This window comes from Podarcis erhardii (genome assembly GCF_964252035.2).
Source record: "Podarcis erhardii genome assembly, chromosome: Z".
In the NCBI taxonomy this organism is placed as follows: domain Eukaryota; kingdom Metazoa; phylum Chordata; class Lepidosauria; order Squamata; family Lacertidae; genus Podarcis; species Podarcis erhardii.
The window spans coordinates 9,872,919-9,891,643 of NC_138504.1; the positions used below are offsets into that span (position 1 = coordinate 9,872,919).

The window sequence follows — 18,725 nt, forward strand, 5'->3', positions numbered from 1 at the left end:
GTTTTAAAAATAAAAATCTAAGACATTATTCTATCCACAACATTAAAAAGAAGACCTTTACATAGCTGGCATTTGTATCCTTACATTGCCTTGAAACTATTTTTTTCGCCAATTTTCCCTTTACTGGCCACAAACAAATGAACCGAGTTAATCTTTTTCAAAATAACACCAAAGCACGTTTTCTGCAGCTATCTTTTTACAGGTTCACTATGTTTTGGTGATTTGGTGCCCAGTCAGGTGTATTTTGCCTCATTTGGATATATGTATTATATGTATTTGTGAGCAGAAAAACGGGGAAATGCTAGACACCGGGAATAAAAAGGCTATTACATGCAAGAGAGCCGTTTTGTGATATATCTGAGTACAGTCCCAGTGTGTACAGGGTAAGCAGAGCGACTATTCTCAATTACTATTGGTAGTAATAGTAGGAGACCTATTCCACTGGCATAGTAAGTGGAACATAGGAGAAGATGCAGGATCCATTCTTGTGGAGGATCTTAATGCATGTTCTTTGAATGCCTGGGAGGGAATATGACCTTCCCCTGCTTAGAATCTTCCTAAATTTGCTTTGCTAGGGGTTTATTTAATTTGAATGCTGCTCTTCACCCAAATACAAAACAAAAAGAAACCAATACCCCACCCCACAAACACATTTTAAAAGACATAGGATGTTAATCAGCCAAAGGCTATGGTTAAAGAGGAATGATTTTTCCTGGCACCTAAAGGTGTATAAGGAAGGTGTCCTGGAGGAGAGCATTCCATAAGCGTGTAGCCACTGCAGAAAAGATCTGTTCTCATGTTTGTGGGATGTAAACACAGGAGCAGTCAATGACAACATTCCTAGAGTGTACATGTTAGAACATGGGGAGGGATGTCTGTCCAGCAAGCAGGTAAACTTCCTGGGGACGGACTTCCTCCGCATGTGACCAGAGGTGGGTGTGGCCTCACCTGTGCAGGTAATGATAAAAGCACAGGGCAGGCAGCCACTCTCTCTCTTGCTCTCTTGCCTCTTGCCTCTTGCCTCTCTGCCATCTTCATCTTCTGAAGGAGCAACATGCCCTCTTGGCTCCCAGCCAAGAGAGGACAGTACTATCTTGCTACAAGATAGATTCTAACTGCATGTAACCTTTTTAAGCCTGCCTACCTTCTGGGATCATCTTGTGAACAGAACGTGAGTAAACTCTTTTATACTTTTATAAAGACTGTGTCGTGTCTTGTATTTTAAGAGGGAACAAAGGGGAAATTACCAGAGTAATTATTATAGAGGTTCTAGCGAACCTGTGCAAGCGTTACCGTTGCGAACTTAAAGGGGAATGTCTATAAACTCTGCTGATATTTTGGGAACTTGTTAGTACAAGTTGGATAAGGATATAATTAGTCAATATATCCTCTCCTGCACCCCAGAACATTCCCACAATGTTGCCACCCTCTGGACCTCTCATGAAGGAGGCTCATGAAGAAGGTCCTCAGAGGATGAAAGCAGGGTCCAGGCAGGTTCACGTGGAGAGAGGTGGTCTTTGAGGTATTGCAGACCTGAACCAGTTAAGGCTTTGCAGGTCAAACCAGCACTTTGAATTGGGCCTGGAAAGTAACTGTCATCCAGGGCAGTCAGGCCAGGATTGATGTAATGTGCTCAAACCACTTTGCCCTGGTGAACAACCTGGTTGCTGGATTCTGCACCATCTGGTGTTTCCAAACTGTGTTCAGTGCAAGCACTACATACAACACATTGTTTAGTGCAGTCAGGCCAGGATTGATGTAATGTGCTCAAACCATCTTGCCCTGGTGAACAACCTGGCTGCTGGATTCTGCACCAGCTGGACATTACTAATTTAAGACTCTTAATTTTAATGGTTTTATCTGAGTATACACCATACATTTAAGCACATAGCTTCCCCCCAAGAATCCTTGGAGCAGTGGTTTGTTAAGGGTGCTGGGAACTGCATATTTGTGAAGTGTAAACTACCGTTCCCCATATTCTTTTGAGGAGGAGGAAATGACCTTTAAATCTTGGAGATAGTTGGTACAACTCGGAGAATGGGAGTGATTTCTGTATTGTTTTTTCAAAGCACTGGCGCATGTTGAATACTGTGCTCTTCCAACAGAAATAAAATTGAATCAGGTGTGCTTAGTTCTGGGCTGCTCTAATTATACTTGACATTATATTAGTTATCACCAGAATGTAAGGGTTAAAAGAAATCCAGTTTTCCGCTCAGAATATTGCTTTATTTTTGCTGTTACAAATATACAATTTGGACATTAAAGAACAATTAGTATATAAACAAAATTCCCAATGACATACAGTACATAGCATTTATTGTTTTCACTTTCTGGATTCACAGGTTTGGGCTAGAACAATGCAGCTTGCAAAATAAATGTAAGTGCACAATTTATTGCTTTCATTACTTTTTTTACAACAGTAAATTACAAATATGGAGAATTCTTTTAAGAAAAGCAGTTGTGGGAATGACTAGCACATCAGTATTGCTGGATTCTTATTAACAATTATATTCTCTCCCTAGAGCATTTTATCCTGAATAATTATTTCACTTGAAATTTGTTTTTGAAAAACAAGCAAGCAAGCAAGCAAGCAAGCAAGCAAACAAGAGCAGAGTTTTTAAGGCTGCGATCCCAACTCTGGTGGCCTGAAAATTAACCCCATTGAATTAAATAGGGTTTAGTTCTGAGCTAGGATTGTGTTAATCTTCTCAGGGCTCCCTGTGCATGTATCCTACATGACTTGCTTACACAGAGGCTAGATTATGCCTGGTATCTATTGAACATTCATTCTGATTTGGTAGCTAGGAGGTTATAATGATAATCAACAGTTATCCTGCTTCACTTGCTTGTAATCTTCCCATTGACCTTAAGTCTTCATAAGTCTTCCTGTTAATCAATTCTCAGTATGTTTCCATGCAAGTAACTGCAAAAAGTCATTAGAAAAAGGTAAAATTGTTGGGTGAGGACTGGGAATGTTGTGTCTCTGAAACCCTGAATTTCTGCCAGCTATCAGTGCAGCCCATATTGGTCCAACTGAGTTTAAGGTAGCTTCCTGTGTTCCTTTTGTATGCAATTTTACTCAAAAATAACTCTAATGGAGTTGAAACTTGCTTGCAAGAAACGGGGCATGGAATCACTCAGCAACCTGATAGTTCACCAACATTCGCCTTTCTATTTTCTTCTTCTTAGTGACATTTCACATACCTTTCCTGACCATTTATTCATTTCTCCCTACTGGCATTGGTTGACTCTCACAGCGTTGCTCTTCCTAACTGTTGCATTAAGTGTGAACTATGAAAAAACCTCGGCTTTTTGATCTACCATGCTTAGGAATAACAGACCCCTATCACCTAGCTTTTGTTAATCCCACAGCAAAAGAATAATGTCTAAAGACTGCTTATCCCACGGCAAACTAATAATAAATATTACAGTACATATTCTTACACTGCAATTCTATGTGTTTTCTCAGGCATTGGTCCTGCTGTGGTCAGTGGGGCTTCCTCCTTGGTAAGTGTGTGTAGGGATGCAGCTGTAATGTCCAGTTTGTGTTCTCTGCAAGACCTCACAGACTACAGTTCCCATCAGCCACAGTCAGCATTCAGTCAGATATTTAGTCTAATAACATCTGTAGGGTGCCATGCTGGCCATCCCTGCAATAAACCATCATTAACTATTTATCATGAGCGTACAGATTGTACAGATTGCTCCTGTCTTGCTAGTGCATGGGAGCAAAAAGCCATGATTCTTGGCTTAGTTCAGGGTTCACGGTTTGCTTTTCCTAAAGCAAAACCTGATATGCAAGCCAAGGTTTGCTCTTGGCATAACCACTGTAGTTTGCTTGGAGCCAAACAACCACAATACCTAGTTCAGATGCAATCGCAGCCAAGGGTTGTGGAGTTTTTTTCCCTCCCACTTGCAAAAAGGAGGGGAGCAAAACACGAGCAATCTGCATGTTCTCAATGAACCATTAACCAAAACTTACAGTGACACGTGAATGCAACATGGAGAAGTGGCAACTTAAAAAAAATATTGGGTGGCATGTGGCAGGTAAGCCCCACCCCACAAAATCAATCACGGAACACAGCACACACATACCATTTGAATGGCAATGCCCATCAACTGGGAGGGGGGAGGACTGGCCCCCTCAAATAATTTATGGAGGGAGCTGAAGGGACCTTTGCCTGTAGGAGTTAGCTCCTTTTGCAGCCTGTATATCTGCTGTTTTTTGTGCGAACTTTGAACCATCAGAGACTTGGGAGAGAAAAGCCACCATCCCTACATACCCTACATACCCTTTGCCACACATCCCCATACCATCCTATTTTCTCTACTGATAATTCTGTAATTCAGGAGGGAAATTCTGCTGTTGCTCTTTGCCCATCCCATAGATACACTCTTATAAAAAAAGAAAAGAAAAAAGTTAGCAAACCAACGGACTGAGCTACATAGGAAGCTGCATTAAATCAAGTCAGACCAATGGTTCATCTGCTAATCAACACTGGCTGGGAATGGCTCTCCAGGGTTACAGACAAGGGTCTTGCCCTAAACATACCTGGAGAATTCGCAGATTGAACCTAGAACCTTTTGTATGCAAAGCGATTGCCCAACTACAGAGCTAAGGCCCTTTCCCAGCCACGTAGCTCAAAGTGGAGGAATCATTTATCTCATTATGTATGCCTGAAGCCTCTGAAACTTTTATATACCAATTACAACTGATGATATTAAATCAACTGAAATTTCCCCTTTTCATTTTAACACATTTTTTTTTTTTAAAAAAAGCATTATAAAAACAAGTTGGATAAGTGCTGGTGAACACTTGGCTTTCAGTGATGAGCATTTGTTAACTTAAAGTAGTTTTCTAAAAGAGAAAGCAAAAGATGGTTTCAGAATGTCAGGGTGACTTGCAGCTCTGCTGGTCCTTTGACTGAAATTGACAAGATGCAAACAGATTTCAAGCCCTTTCTTCACGAAGTACCACACTGATTTCCATGCGGTTTATTTGCAGATGATAGTTTCAACCAAACAAGGGCCATTGCAAGCAAGTTCAGCTAAATATCTTAGGAAGTTAGAGGTTTTTGGCATTTGATGATCTGTCTCCCTTAGTTCACTTTTGTGTGTGTGTGTACAACTGTGTGAGGCAGTTCCCCCGACAGTTGTGAGACATCTTTTTGCATCTTTTTGCATCCAAATGTCGTGGAAAATACCTGGATGATCTTGGATAAACTCCTTTCTTGAGTCTCAGCAACTGAGTTAGAATAGTGGACTGACTGACTCAATTAACTCAGTCAGTAGAGCATGAGACTCTTAACCTCACGGTCAAGGGTTCAAGCCCCACGTTGGGCACAAGAGTCCTGCCTTGCAGAGGGTCAGACTAGATGGCCCTCATGGTCCCTTCCAATTCTACAATTCTATGATTCTATGAAATCACAAAAGGCAGGAACACAAACTATGTGACAACACAACTGGACTCCCCTTCTGCAAGTTAAAGGTACTGCAGCAAATCACAACTTCACAAGTGACCTACAGCCCATTCTTGGGAATACTGAGAAAAGCAGTTGATGGAATACCATTGTCAACACACAGACAGCTACCCAGCTTGAAATTACCACTCGCTGGCAATCAGTTGACTAGGGGACGCATCAAGGGGTGGGATCCTGTAGCAAACCAAAGAGCCCTTTTAAATAATTAGATTTTAAATCATTAGATAAGCTCACAAACCACTTCCGGTCATTCATATATGTGTGTGTGTGTGTGTGTGTGTGTGTATATCTATATCTATATCTATATATCTATCTATCTCCTTATGTCAGTAATGTTCAGACTAGAAAGAGAATGACTTGATACAAATCTGACACAAATAGCAAGAAGGCCAACCAACCAACTGATGGGTGAACCTTTGACTATCCTAGCCATTCCATCAAGGGCCTCAAAATGGCTATCTCCTCCATCAAATTCTGGGAGGAAGATACAGTGTGAAATTGTGCAATAGGAGCAGATGCAAAAAGCAAACAAACGTGTAATTTCATGAAGCAAAGATCACAGCGGGAGGTTTCCGCTTCTTGTAAAACACGATGGAAGAAATAGAAGGGGCATCGCTTTAAGGTGGAGACTCTAACAATGGATATCGCTTCAGCATTGGCTTCCTTGCAGTTGCTTAATCTGGTGTAGTTAGCTGCACTCAGTCAACGCTTCAGCTTGTAGAATAAAATCAAAGAACTTTCTCAGACACCTGAAGTCAACCTGATCAGAGCACTCCAATATCTGTTCTGCATATTTTAGCAATTAACTAAAATCGTTATAGCTTTGCATAGGTACATAGGGAGTTGCCTTAGTCAGGCTAGCTAGTGCAGTATTTTATGGTTTTGACAAGCATTATCTCTCCAGTTTTTTCCAGTCATACTGCTGAGATAATGCCAAGGACGGAATCTGAAACCACACACAAACATAAAATATGTTACCGAGTCACAGTGTCCTTTGAAAATACATCTGACTGAACATCATCTGAAGGCCATCTTATGTGAACCTTGCAGCTTCTGTTCTGGCACATCTCTATATTAACTTTAAAATACTTAATTTCCCCAACCTCCTATTCCCCTCCACCCCCACCCCAATAAAGACTGCTGTATATCTATCTTGGATAAAAAATATTTTGTATCAAGTTTTCAGTTATTATATAATCATAGTATGTAGTACTTTTTATAGTGCTTTGCATTTTTCAAAGTATTGCATGAACTTTAGCTAAGTCACAATTGCACATGTAAACCTGAAAGCTGAAGTCTAGAGTAGCCCAAAATATAAACCCCTGAGAATATAATTTCATGGTGGAAAAACACCAGTGTGTCACTATTGCTCAGACATAATTCATACACAATGCATATCAGGAGTTTTCTTGTTTTTAAAGGCTAATCAACTGGCAAATTCTGCTGTGTTAAGCTCCCACTGAAATGAGCAGGAACCACCCCCCTTTCAGCAAGAAGTCCCCAGTGAATTGTGGCCCTTGTTCCTTTGGGTTGAGAAAAGAACATATTTACAGACTTATACATAAATAGCAATTTCTATTGAAACCACTAGTGCAAGCAAGATTTGTAGGATCCATCTACAAACACCCCATGTCTGTAAGCAATACATTGCTGTTTAAAATATCATTAGAAATACATTATACAGTAATAGTGTATATAGCAGTGTACTGTCATTACGTATACAAGGTTTCAAAACGTGATAAAAATCAGGATGTCTCCAGGAGAACCCAGCAGTCCCAAATGACTTACAGGTAACAGATCACTGGGGACTTCTCCCGGACTTGCCCCGACTGAAAAAAGAATCCAATAAGTCATTTTTGCAGAGAAGTAAAAGTTATCCCTTGTAAGTTCTGAGATGAAGATGAATACTTCTGGCTAAGATTTTTCAAGAAGAGCAAAAGGATACAAAACCAATTTAACATCAAGTGGATTTCCAGCTCACAGCAAGACATATATCTACATATTGTTGTCCAGAATGAAAAGATAAAACATTTAGCAAAACAACATTACAATATTTATGTGAAAAGAAAAGAAAATCGAACTTTTCCACAGCTGAAGGACGGTATATTGATGGTAGGGTTCTTGTTACTCCTTGTGGAAAAATATGGAAACGTCTGCAACTGGCTTCCTTTTTACATCCAGTGGGAAAGATCAAACGATATTTCATTCTGATGTGATTTACCAGTTGAATAGTATGTTCTGGCCAAGTGTCATAAAGTATATTTGACTGCTGCCTCCAGACTGCACAGATGCAAAGAACACCTTGAGAAGAAATTGGGGGGGGGGGGAGCTATTGTTACTTTATGTTGATAAGAACATTTTAGCCATATCTGAGAATGTGGCATATACATCTACACACACACACACACACACACACACACACACACACACACACACCATGTTAATTCAAAGAGATATGCACTTCTTTTACTGTTTTAAAAATACAAAAACTGTCTAGTTGAATCAGACCAAATTTCACCAGCTCCAATGTTCTGCATCTAACAGCAGCAAGCCCAATGAACCTTGGTGTTTACAAGCAATACATGAAAGTTTGTCCTCCGGATCTGGCATAAAGATGTGTGCTGCGGCAAAAGGAGATTGAACTCAGTGACCAATACTGGTCCTAGGCATCTTTGTAATTATTATTTTTTCCCTCATTCATTTTTTAAAGGCGTCAAAGTAATGAATCTCATAAGTTAATTACACAGAAGCACTTCCTTTTGTTTGTCATGCTGATTATTAGTAAAAGGGCTACATTAATTGTCACTGCATGATGTATTCTCCATTCACACACATCAGAAAAGAAGATACTTAGAACCATTTATCAATGGTTTCAAGTGGGCAGTAGGCTCAGTTTTAAAAGAAACAGCAATTTTCTCAAGAAACTACAGGATAGATATGGAGTGCGGCTAACGTCATGTGTGCACAGGATGGATTCAAAAGCCACTGGTAGGAGTAAATGGTTATGTGCACAGATAGCTCTGAAGTTCAACTTCTGGATCTTCAGCAACAGAGTAGTCTGCCCAGACCACAGGGCTGTCTGGGCCTGATAGGAATTGGAAGCCCAACAGCTTATGACATCAGCTTCTAGAAAGCTGGCTTAGACCCTGCTGGACTTGATGGACCAATGCTGTGATTCAGCAATTGACAAATGAGTGTTAATGGTGGTTGATGGCTTTTCAATAGATCAAAGGGCTAGAAGAATATTATTGACTGATTATTGATTGGACTTATTAGCTGCTTGTTACCCAAAGGTCTCCATGCAATTCACAGCACATTTAAACATAAGCAAAGACAAATTATACCATAATCAGGCACACACAACACTCCTACAATTCATTTGCGATTGGATGTTCCCCCCTGGGACCATGGGGGAAAAGAAGGGCAAATAATAAATTAAAATAACATGACACCACCACCAAACAACACCCCATTAAAAATGGGAAATTTCTCAAGATGTTCTGATTTTTATTTATTTTTTTAAAAAAGGGAAAGGAAATTTGATGCCTTTCCCAAGCCTGAGTGTATTTGTGTAAAATAACAGAAACAAGTTTTTGGATATTAAAACAAGACAAAACAAAACAAAAGACAAAACAAAACAAAACTCCAGTTTGAGAGAGATTCAGAGAGAGCTGAGTTGGGAGGTGTAAGCTGAAAACATCTGGGGATAGGATCACAAAAAGCAGTGGATCTGCTACTTGCAGGAGTGCTTAAGTTATTCGTGCTCTGCCTGTACATGTGTGAATAAATCCAAACATTACAAAACACCAAGAGGTTGGCAGCGATCTTGGCTTTCTAAAGAAGCCAAACTCAGGCAACATCTCACTGCTTGGAAAAGTGAAAAGTGCCCAACCAGGGCCGTCTTACCCACAGGTGCTAGAGGTGTGGGGCACCCGGGCGCCAGGCTCTCAGGAGCACCAGGCTGAGAGTCTGGGGCCCGAGAGTTGAGTCTGGGGAAGAGCCTGTCTGCCTGTCAGAGTGCTGTGGCGGGCTCTTCTGCAGCGGACGGCTCTGCGCCATGAGTTGGGGGGCGACTGAGCCAGCGAGACACTGAGGCGGCTGGCCGGCTCTGCCCTCCTGTGCACCTGGGACTGGGCAACCGGGGGGCGGTCACCGGGTGGATCTTTGCACCCCGGTGCCACATATGCTTAAGACAGCCCTGTGCCCAACAATAGGTTCCCCTTTGCAGGGATTTTTCAGGCAGGCAAAGGTACTCCAACAATACCTTCTGAGAGCAGAGCTCCCTCCCTCAGCAGCTGTAAACAACTGGCAGCTTCCAGCCCTGACATCGCTGATCCTCTCCCAAGCCCCCTCCCCAATCTGATGTAGATCCCTGCCTCTCATGAAGAAGAGAACCAACACAACTAATTGTTTTTCTTACGTTGGCGTGTGATCTTGCAGCGTTTAGCACACGTACCTTATCGTTCCTTTCACAAAGAAACTTCAGCTTCTGCGCTTTCTTGTGCATAAACACACCTTCCAGGCTTCCCGTCTCCACCGAGCGCAGTTCAATAGCTTTCTCTCCCCAGCCCATAACTTGGTTCGATTGAAGGTAGGCTTAAAAAACACACAAAGGAGCGCATGTTAGTAGAGTAAAACGAAGAAACAAAGAAGGCAGGGAGGGACAAAAAGAAGAAGAAGATCATTCTTAGGGTTTTTTTTTTAAAGGGAGTTTGTCAAGGATGTGGGAATGTTGTGTGGTTGGGGTATTTTTTTTGGTAAGCAATATAAAACAAATAACTAAACTATACAAATTGTGCATTATGTGTTGAATATGAAACTATGAATTATGTAGACCAGTGAAAGTTCAGACAGGGTGGAGGGTGAAAAGTTACCTGAGAAATTAAGATTAATCATGGTTCTGATTGGTTCACAGTGCTCATGGGAGCACAGAGTCCATTGATGTCAACCCAAAAGCCCAGGTCTGTCCCGATACTGGGATATGCAGTTATTGTAGCTTATAGTGTCCAAAATCAGGCATACTGTGCTGGCCATGCAATTATTCTGTTTTATCATTGCTTTCACAGCTGCATGATGCCAGCAGTGTGGCAAGGGGCAAACCATAAAAAAAACCAGAGGAAATTTGCAAGCTTGGTTTAGTCCCCTCCACCTACAAGCTGATTGACCCGTTGAAATTAGGCCATCCTACCAGGCCACTGTGGCTAAAGTAGGAGTTGCCAGGCATCCGCTTACAGCATGGTCATGCGGGAAGAAGATGGCAGTGGAACTGGGCTATGGCTGGGGGGCAAACATCACTCCCCGGAGCCCCAGGTGAGCAGGGATTAATGTAAAATAATAATACAGTAATAATGCCAAGTTGCATAGAATGAGCCTGCACCATCGGGTCCCTTTATAACTCATAACTGATGTCTTCATTTTCAAGAATGCCTTTATTCTGACCAATCAAAACATCTCAAAATGGTCCTCAAACATTTGAGTTCACCAGAACTCTTCGTCAGGTCCAATGTTAAGCAAAGCAGTGTGCAAGTATGACAGGGAAGCTGCCTTGGAATTGAAGCCATAATGTCTGCATTGATCAAAGGTTTGTTCTTGTTGTCTAGTCTTAGAAGGGGTGTGGCTATGGACTGTCTGTCAGAATTTATCTCTGCATCGCACTTTCCCAATAAGAGAGTCCAGAGGATGTCTCAGCTCATTAAGAGTTGGCATTTGCATTGCTTCCTTCCTTAATATGCAGCCAGAGCTTTATATGCTAACAAACAGAATTTTGGGTTGGTCAAGATTCCTCTCCTTACCCATCTCCCATGTGTGTGGAGAAACTATTATGAATCATGGTTCACCTCCTGCTTCATTGCCCTAGGCAGGACACTTGAAACTGGTTTAGAGGTACAGTAACAACATCTCCCAAGGTGGAACAGTAAATGTGTTTGCACTGGTATTGTGGAGGAGCCCTTATATCTTTAACTGAATTCTCATTGCCTTCAGCAAGTAGAACTCTCAGGATTCTTTGAGCAAAGGTGTCACAGTGTTATACTAAATTTTCCAGGTTAAATATAATTCTCAGGGAGGCTGCAACAGTTTGGGCCAGGTTTCTTCCATTTCTACAGAACAAGGCTATAGTTAGCTGACATTTCTAGAGAGCCACAAAGCATCCTCAGAAGTGTGCTGGCAACCAGAGAACACGGGATGTGTGTTTCCTCCAGGGCAAGTCTGAACTTGCCTGATCTATTGTTAAAGTATCATGTTGTAGCTTGGTCTTCCTATAAATATATAGCTAACTCTGTTGTTAGATGCTTGAGAATCAGTCTCCGTACCAAGAGATTCTGGATTTCTAACCCAGAAACTTCTGGGTGGGTTTGTTTTTTACTACAATTCTCCTGCAATGAAGTGAGATACAATCTAGTTGCCTATTACTCCAGTTTTTGCTGATACAAAATTCTGGACATTTGGAGCACATACAAAATTCTGGACATTTGGAGCACCTTACACTGGGTCTGACAAATGGCTGTGCAGCTCAGAAGTGCCTACATTGACTGGCAGAAACTGTATGGTGCAGTGGTTAAGAGCGGTAGACTTGTAATCTGGTGAACTGAGTTTGCTTCCCTTCTCCTCCACATGCAGCTGCTGGGTGACCTTGGGCTAGTCACACTTATCTGAAGTTTCTCAGCCCCACTCACTTCACAGAGTGTTTGTTGTGGGGGAGGAAGGGAAAGGAGAATGTTAGCCGCTTTGAGACTCCTTCGGGTAGTGATAAGGCGGGATATCAAATCCAAACTCCCCTGCTGCTGCTGCTGCTGCTGCTTCTCTTCTTCTTCTTCTTCTTCTTCTTCTTCTTCTTCTTCTTCTTCTTCTTCTTCTTCTTCTTCGTCTTCTTGATTTCAGACAGGGGACATTCCTAGCTCTACTAGCAGATGCCAAGGAATGAACCTGGAATCTTCTGTATGCAAGGCAGACATGCTACCACTGAACCATAGCCTTTCTCTGTGATGACCCTGTTAGGACAATTCTATTTCCTTTGTGCATTTGTAAATTTCTACTTAAAGTAAATCTGTGCATTCCATTCTTTTTGCAAGAAAATAATATGGAACATTTTAACCAAATTTATCTGCCCACTTGTATTTTCAGCCACATTGCTAAGAAAATATAAGAGGGATATGCAAAACTAAGCATGGTTTCAAACTGGAGGGGGGAACCATGCGTTGAGATTCCTGCATTGTACAAGGTTAGACTAGATGACCCTAGGGGTCCCTTCCAACTCTACAATTCTATGATCATATCCCTTCCCACTATTTTATCTTCGCTACAATCCTGTGAGGTGGATGGGAGACAGTGAATGTCCCAAGATTTCCCAGTGAGTTTCAAGTTTCCCCACCCTAATCCAATGCCTTTAACTACAATATTATACTGGCTCTAACTGTTAAAACTCATTACCAGTTTTGATTTCTTAACGAATGCCGCTATTCCTGATAGTAAGAAGAGGAGACTAAGAGGAGATATGATAGCCACCTTCAAAAATCTAGAGGGTTGTTACATGGAGGGTGGAGCAAGCTTGTTTTCTCCTGCTCCGAAGAGTAGGACTCAAACCAGGATAATGAAAAGTAAAAACTCTCCCACGGATTCCAGAGACATTATAGAAGCCATGACAGTTAACTACGATAACTAGAATAAAACGGATATATGCTTGTAGTGTAGATTTTGAGAGGTCCCACGTTTGGATAAGGTAAATTTCAAACTTTCAGCTTCTGTTTCCATTTGAGAGGGGAATGTTGTGTTTCTAAAATATCATCCTCTCTTCCTGTCCGACAAAGCCCTGTCTTTTAGTCGTACACCTCTAGAATAGTCAATAAATTAAATACTGGAGTTCTATAATTTTAATTTCCCTATGGAGTCAAGTTTCCTCATTCCAATTACTAAATTGGCTACATACCTTCTGTCAGCTTAAAATGAGTAAGATGGGTTTTCCTTGACCTGCATCTATAAATTATATTTCATCCCTTACTAATTTTTGCAAAGGCCTAGACATTTCTTTTTCTTCCTAACATTGTGTAAGTAGCAGCTAGTTGCAATTCAGAGCTAGTCCATATTCCTACAAGACAATTGGGTGGCTATGGGGATCTGTCAAAAAGAACAATTTAGCCTTTAAATGGCTCAGGGCGGCAACATCTCAAAGACTCTCTCTTCCCATATGCAGTGACCCAAGATTTGCAGTCGTCATCTGAGGCCCTTCTTCATGTGCTTCCTCCATATGAGCTAACGCCTAGGGGCTGTGGGGGCTTCAGCCCCCACAAAAAATACTGCAATACACTCTACATGGGGCTACCTGTGAAGGTGACTCGGAAACTACAACTAATCCAGAATGCGGCAGCTAGACTGGTGACTGGGAGTGGCCATAGGGATCACGTAAAGGATCTTCACTGGCTCCCAGTACATTTCCGAGCACAATTCAAAATGTTGGTGCTTACCATTAAAGCCCCAAACAGCCTCAGACCTGTATGCCTTAAGGAGCGTCTCCACCCCCATTGTCCAACCCGGACACGAGGTCCTCCTCTGTGGGTCTTCTGCTGGTTCCCTCACTGTGAGAAGTGAAGTTACATGGAACCAAGCAGAAGGCCCTCTTGGCAGTGGCACCCTCCCTGTGGAATGCCCTCCCATCAGATGTTAAGGAGATAAATTATTATACAACTTTTAGAAGACACCTGAAGGCAGCCCTGTATCTGGAAATTTTTAATGTTTGATACTTTACCATGTTTTATATATCCTGTAAGGAAACCCAGCCAGATCGGTGGACGGGGTATAAATAATAAAATTATTATTATTGTTTATTATTATTATTATACAGGGTTTATTGTCTGTCTCTTTGGTTATAAGTCACTTTGGGTGGCCCTGGGCAAGACAAAGCTATTGAGAAAGTTAACCACAAATAAACAAGGAAAGAAAGATTTCTCTTGTTGGAACCTAGTCAAGCCTAGTAAACCCCATTAAATAATGTCAATGGTGCAATTTACAACACATCATTTTGCATTGTTGTTGTTTTTTGAACAAAGGAACTTAAGAAGAGATCTGCTGGGTAAGACCGAAGCCGATCTTGTCTATCTTCTTCTCACATTGGCCAACCTGATGTTATTATGTTATTGTTATAGGAAGCCTGCAAATGGGAGTGAAGTGCAATGTGATTTCCCAGAAACTGGTATTCAGAGGAGTACCACTTCCAATATGGGAGGTGGTCCACAGCTGTGGTTCATGATTAGTTGCTATTGGCAACCTTATCTCCATGGTCTTGTCTTAACCCTCTGTTAAAATCAACAATGAACTAATTCTCACAACATTCTAGTGAATTTGGTTGATCCATGACACCCTCCAACATTTCTCCGATGAACATAGGGATGTCCTATTCAATTAATAATAATAAGGATGATGATGATGTTATTATTTATACTCTACCCATCTGGCTGAATTGCCACTCTGAGTAGCTTCCAACTTATTAAAAAAAACACATAATAAAACATTAAGCATGGAAAAAGCAACAACCCTTCCCTGTGCTGGGCTGCCTACAGATGTCTTCTAAAGGTTGTATACAGAAGTTACTTATCTCCTTGGCTTGGGGGTCGCATAACTCCATACCCTCCAACGAAAATAGGGGCATCCTAAGGAAAAGCTGGACATTCCAGGATCAAACTAGAAACCGGCCTCTGCAAATCTGGGCCTGTCCCTGGAAAATAGTGACCCTTGGAGGGCCTGCATTCTTTATATCAAAATCAATTCCAGGAAAACCTTGGCTATACTTTAGAACCACAGTAACTTCAAAGATATTGTTTCATGTGATATTGAAGCCTACTAGGGCCTACCCAGATTTTTTTTGTTTTGTGATTTGGGGGTGGGGGGGAAGCCACCAATATGGCAGAAGATGGTCATCAGGTGGGGATGAGCAAGCAAGCATTGGACCACATTCGTCCTCACATCTGCCATTAGTTTATCACCAACCCCTTCTGGGACAGAGGGAGACCGGCTGGTGAACAATGCATATGGCATTGGTAAGAGAAAGGAGGTTTAGGGCAGTGTTTCCCAACCTTGTGCCTCCAGCTGTTTTTGAACTACAACTCCCATCATCCGCGACTAGCAAGACCAGTGGCAAGGGATGATGGGAATTGTAGTCCAAAAACAGCTGGAGGCGCAAGGTTGGGAAACACTGGTTTAGGGAGCTCTCAGTTGTGGGCTGACCGTTCTGACCCCTCAGTGCCGGTTGGCTACCAGTACCAGGCAGGAGAGGGGAAACTTATAATGCTGTGATACCAAGGGCATAGGTAAATTTATTATTCTTATTCACCCTCACCACCACCATCATCATAAATTAGCAGCTTAATGCCAACCTAGACTTCTAAGCAGTTTATGAAGTAAACCCTAGTAAGCATCCTAGTTCCACTAAAGCAACATACCAATTTAAGCAGAAGACTCAGTTGGAAATGAAGGAAATGTTTCTTTAATTGTACTAGAAGGTCACAGAGTGAGTTAATTGGATGTTGCTACTAGAACGCCACAGCTGCATCATATCAGTTTGAGGGTGTTTTATGTGGGAACAGATACTAGAGTAAAATAACTTCAGAAACAAAAGCCATCTGTCTGTGAAAAACAAGTTTGTTTTCTCAGTCATTATCATCAGGTAGTGTCAGCAATGTAGGATGGACTGAATTGGGAAATGTTCCTTATAGGGGAAAAAATGCTGTCTGAAACACTTCTGGAATAAAATACCTTCTTGTTTTTTCTTTCTACTTTAAAGAGTCCTTCAAAGAGTCTTCTAAGGATGCTGAGAGTTGTTAGGAGACACCACTTCTATTCCCCTCACAAAGCAACAATTCCTACCAGAGTGGTTTAACCCTGGGAACTGTAGCTCTGGGAGGGAACTAGATGTCTCCTAAAAGCTCTCAGTACCCTTGATAAACTACGGTTCCCAGCAGTGGGGGTCTTCATGTTTTCCTCCCTTTCTTCTCTGCTGCACCACAAACACTGTCATATATTCCTAATTTAGGCCAAGGTGAATTAGAGAAATATACCACAGCACAGAGTTTGCTTAGAAATGTCGGCCGTGGCATGGGGCTGGGGGAGAAACCAGCTTGCACTGCACTGGGAAACTTTTGGAAAGTGGATCGCAGCCTGCAGATTGGTCCATTTCATTTGGGAAACAGTTCCAAGAATACTGACAGAATCTCATTAGAGCATTGGGTGGGGAGCAACAGAGTGATCTTGGCATGGATTCAGGAGCCACCAGTATGATCCAGTAGATGAGAACTTTGGTATTTTCCCTAGAATTTGCAACATTAAAGCAATGATGGCATACTAAAGGAGACTCTGAGCTACTCTGGTTCACAGGGGTTAAAAAAAAATCAAAATGCCGCTGATGCAATGTGGCTGCAGCTTTGTGGAGGAAGCAACATGTATGAGACAGGGCTTGGAAGCTAATGCCTGAACCTTAGGAAATCACATTTGCCTGGTTGTTGTTGTTGTTTTTTTAATTTATATCCTGCCCTCCCCAGCTGAAGCTGGGCTCAGAGCGGCTAACAACAGTAAAACGATAAAACATTCTAAAATCATTTCATTATAAAATTAATTCCAATCAAATTAATGGCAACCATTGGGCTAGAGGTTCTGTGAGGATTGCTAAAGGAGGGAGTCAGGCTGCGCCCTGACCAAAGGCCTGGTGGAACAGCTCTGTCTTGCAGGCCCTACGGAAAGATGTCAAGTCCCGCAGGGCCCTAGTCTCTTGTGACAGAGTGTTCCACCAGATCGGAGCCACAGCCGAAAAGCCCTGACTCTAGTTGAGGCCAGCCTAACCTCCCTGTGGCCTGGGACCCCCAAGATGTTTTTGTTTGAAGACTGTAAGGTCCTCTGTGGGACATACCAGGAGAGGCGGTATCTCCCTCTGAAAGGGAGGCAGAAATAGAAAGAGCGGAATGGCAGGGACACAGAACCTGTGGCCTGTGTATTTAAAGAGTATATTTAAAGAGTATTTAAAGAGTTATGGGAACTGTGGGTTTCCCCCTCTCAAAATTACAATTCCCAGCACCCTTAACGAACTACAGTTCCCAGAATTCTTCGGGGATAAGGCCTGAGCTTTAAATGTGTAGCATGTACATAGCTCAGCTTCCACTAGCTCAAGTCAGCTTGTCCCTTAAGTCAGGAATAATGGAAAATGGAGTTCAAAAACAACAACATCCATAGTGCCACAGGTTCCCCATCTCAGCTCCTCAGGACCAGGTTTCAGTGCAGACACCTCTGGCTCTTACATGGCTTTCCCACATGACTCTGGCAATGGATTTTTAATGGGGGCTTGGTGATAGTAGGCCCCTGAGGGTGGGGGGGAGACTTATCAATGCCTGCAAGCAAGTATCCAGCCCTGGTGCAGATGACTGATGCTATTTCAGAGAATGACTGGGCTTTTATGTGCACAGTCCAATTGCTCCATTTAGTCCAGCATGATATTCCCACAGTAGCCAACCATGACTTTACATGCCCTAAGTTTCATGCCTGTCAGATTTTTTTAAAAAAGGGATTTATGTTCTTACCATTCCCAAAAGAAAAGCTTCTGGTTTCATGGGAAATGTTCTTAATTTTATTTTTAAATCATTATAAATGTATTTGTTTAATCCTGTTTTAAAAAGTTGGTGGCCACCATCATATCTTGTGGGAGTGAGCTCCACAGTTTAACTGCACACTGTATGAAGAAGGAGTTTCTTTTGCCCACCCGGAGTGTCCCAGCATTCAGCTTCTTTGGTTGTCCCCGAGTTCTCACATGAGAGGGAGATAAGTGCTCTCCAAGCAGGTGCCGTGTGCATTTTCCCCAAGCAGAAAAGCCAGTGTACGGACAACAGGAGCAGGATGATCTGGGGCACCTTTCAATTTTCTGTTTTGTTAGTTTAGAAAAACAGTGACTTACAGGAAGCATAACAGAGGTTTATTGAAGTTTACTGAACAGAGGCTTATGGAGTGGAGAAAGCAAAGCAATGTTTTTCTCCCTCTGTTGTAATACTGGAACTCAGAGTCATCCATATGTTGTGAACCACCCTGAGATTGACAGCTGAAGGGTGGTATTTTAATAATTTTAATAATAATAATAACAACAACAACAATAATAATAGGCACACACCTTCACTGTCCTCTTTTGGGAACCAGCTAAAAACATTTTCGTTTAGGCAAGCCTATCCAGTTATGTAGAATGTTGACATGTGTTTTAATCTGGTTTCAGTTTATTGTTGG

The 18,725-nt window shown here is 41.9% G+C and overlaps 1 protein-coding gene across 4 annotated transcripts in view; it reads right to left on the reverse strand.

The window, feature by feature from the left end:
* Positions 1-7,510: 7,510 nt before the first annotated feature.
* Positions 7,511-18,725, reverse strand: part of NRK (Nik related kinase) — a 122,483-nt gene continuing 111,268 nt past the window's right edge. For all 4 annotated transcript variants that reach the window (XM_081847891.1, XM_081847890.1, XM_081847892.1 and 1 more), the window contains 2 exons: positions 9,937-10,076; positions 7,511-7,781 (listed from right to left, as the gene is read on the reverse strand). In XM_081847891.1, coding sequence (XP_081704017.1) covers positions 7,698-7,781; positions 9,937-10,076 — 224 coding nt within the window. In that variant the 3' untranslated portion in view covers positions 7,511-7,697. The remainder of the gene's footprint in view (positions 7,782-9,936; positions 10,077-18,725) is intronic.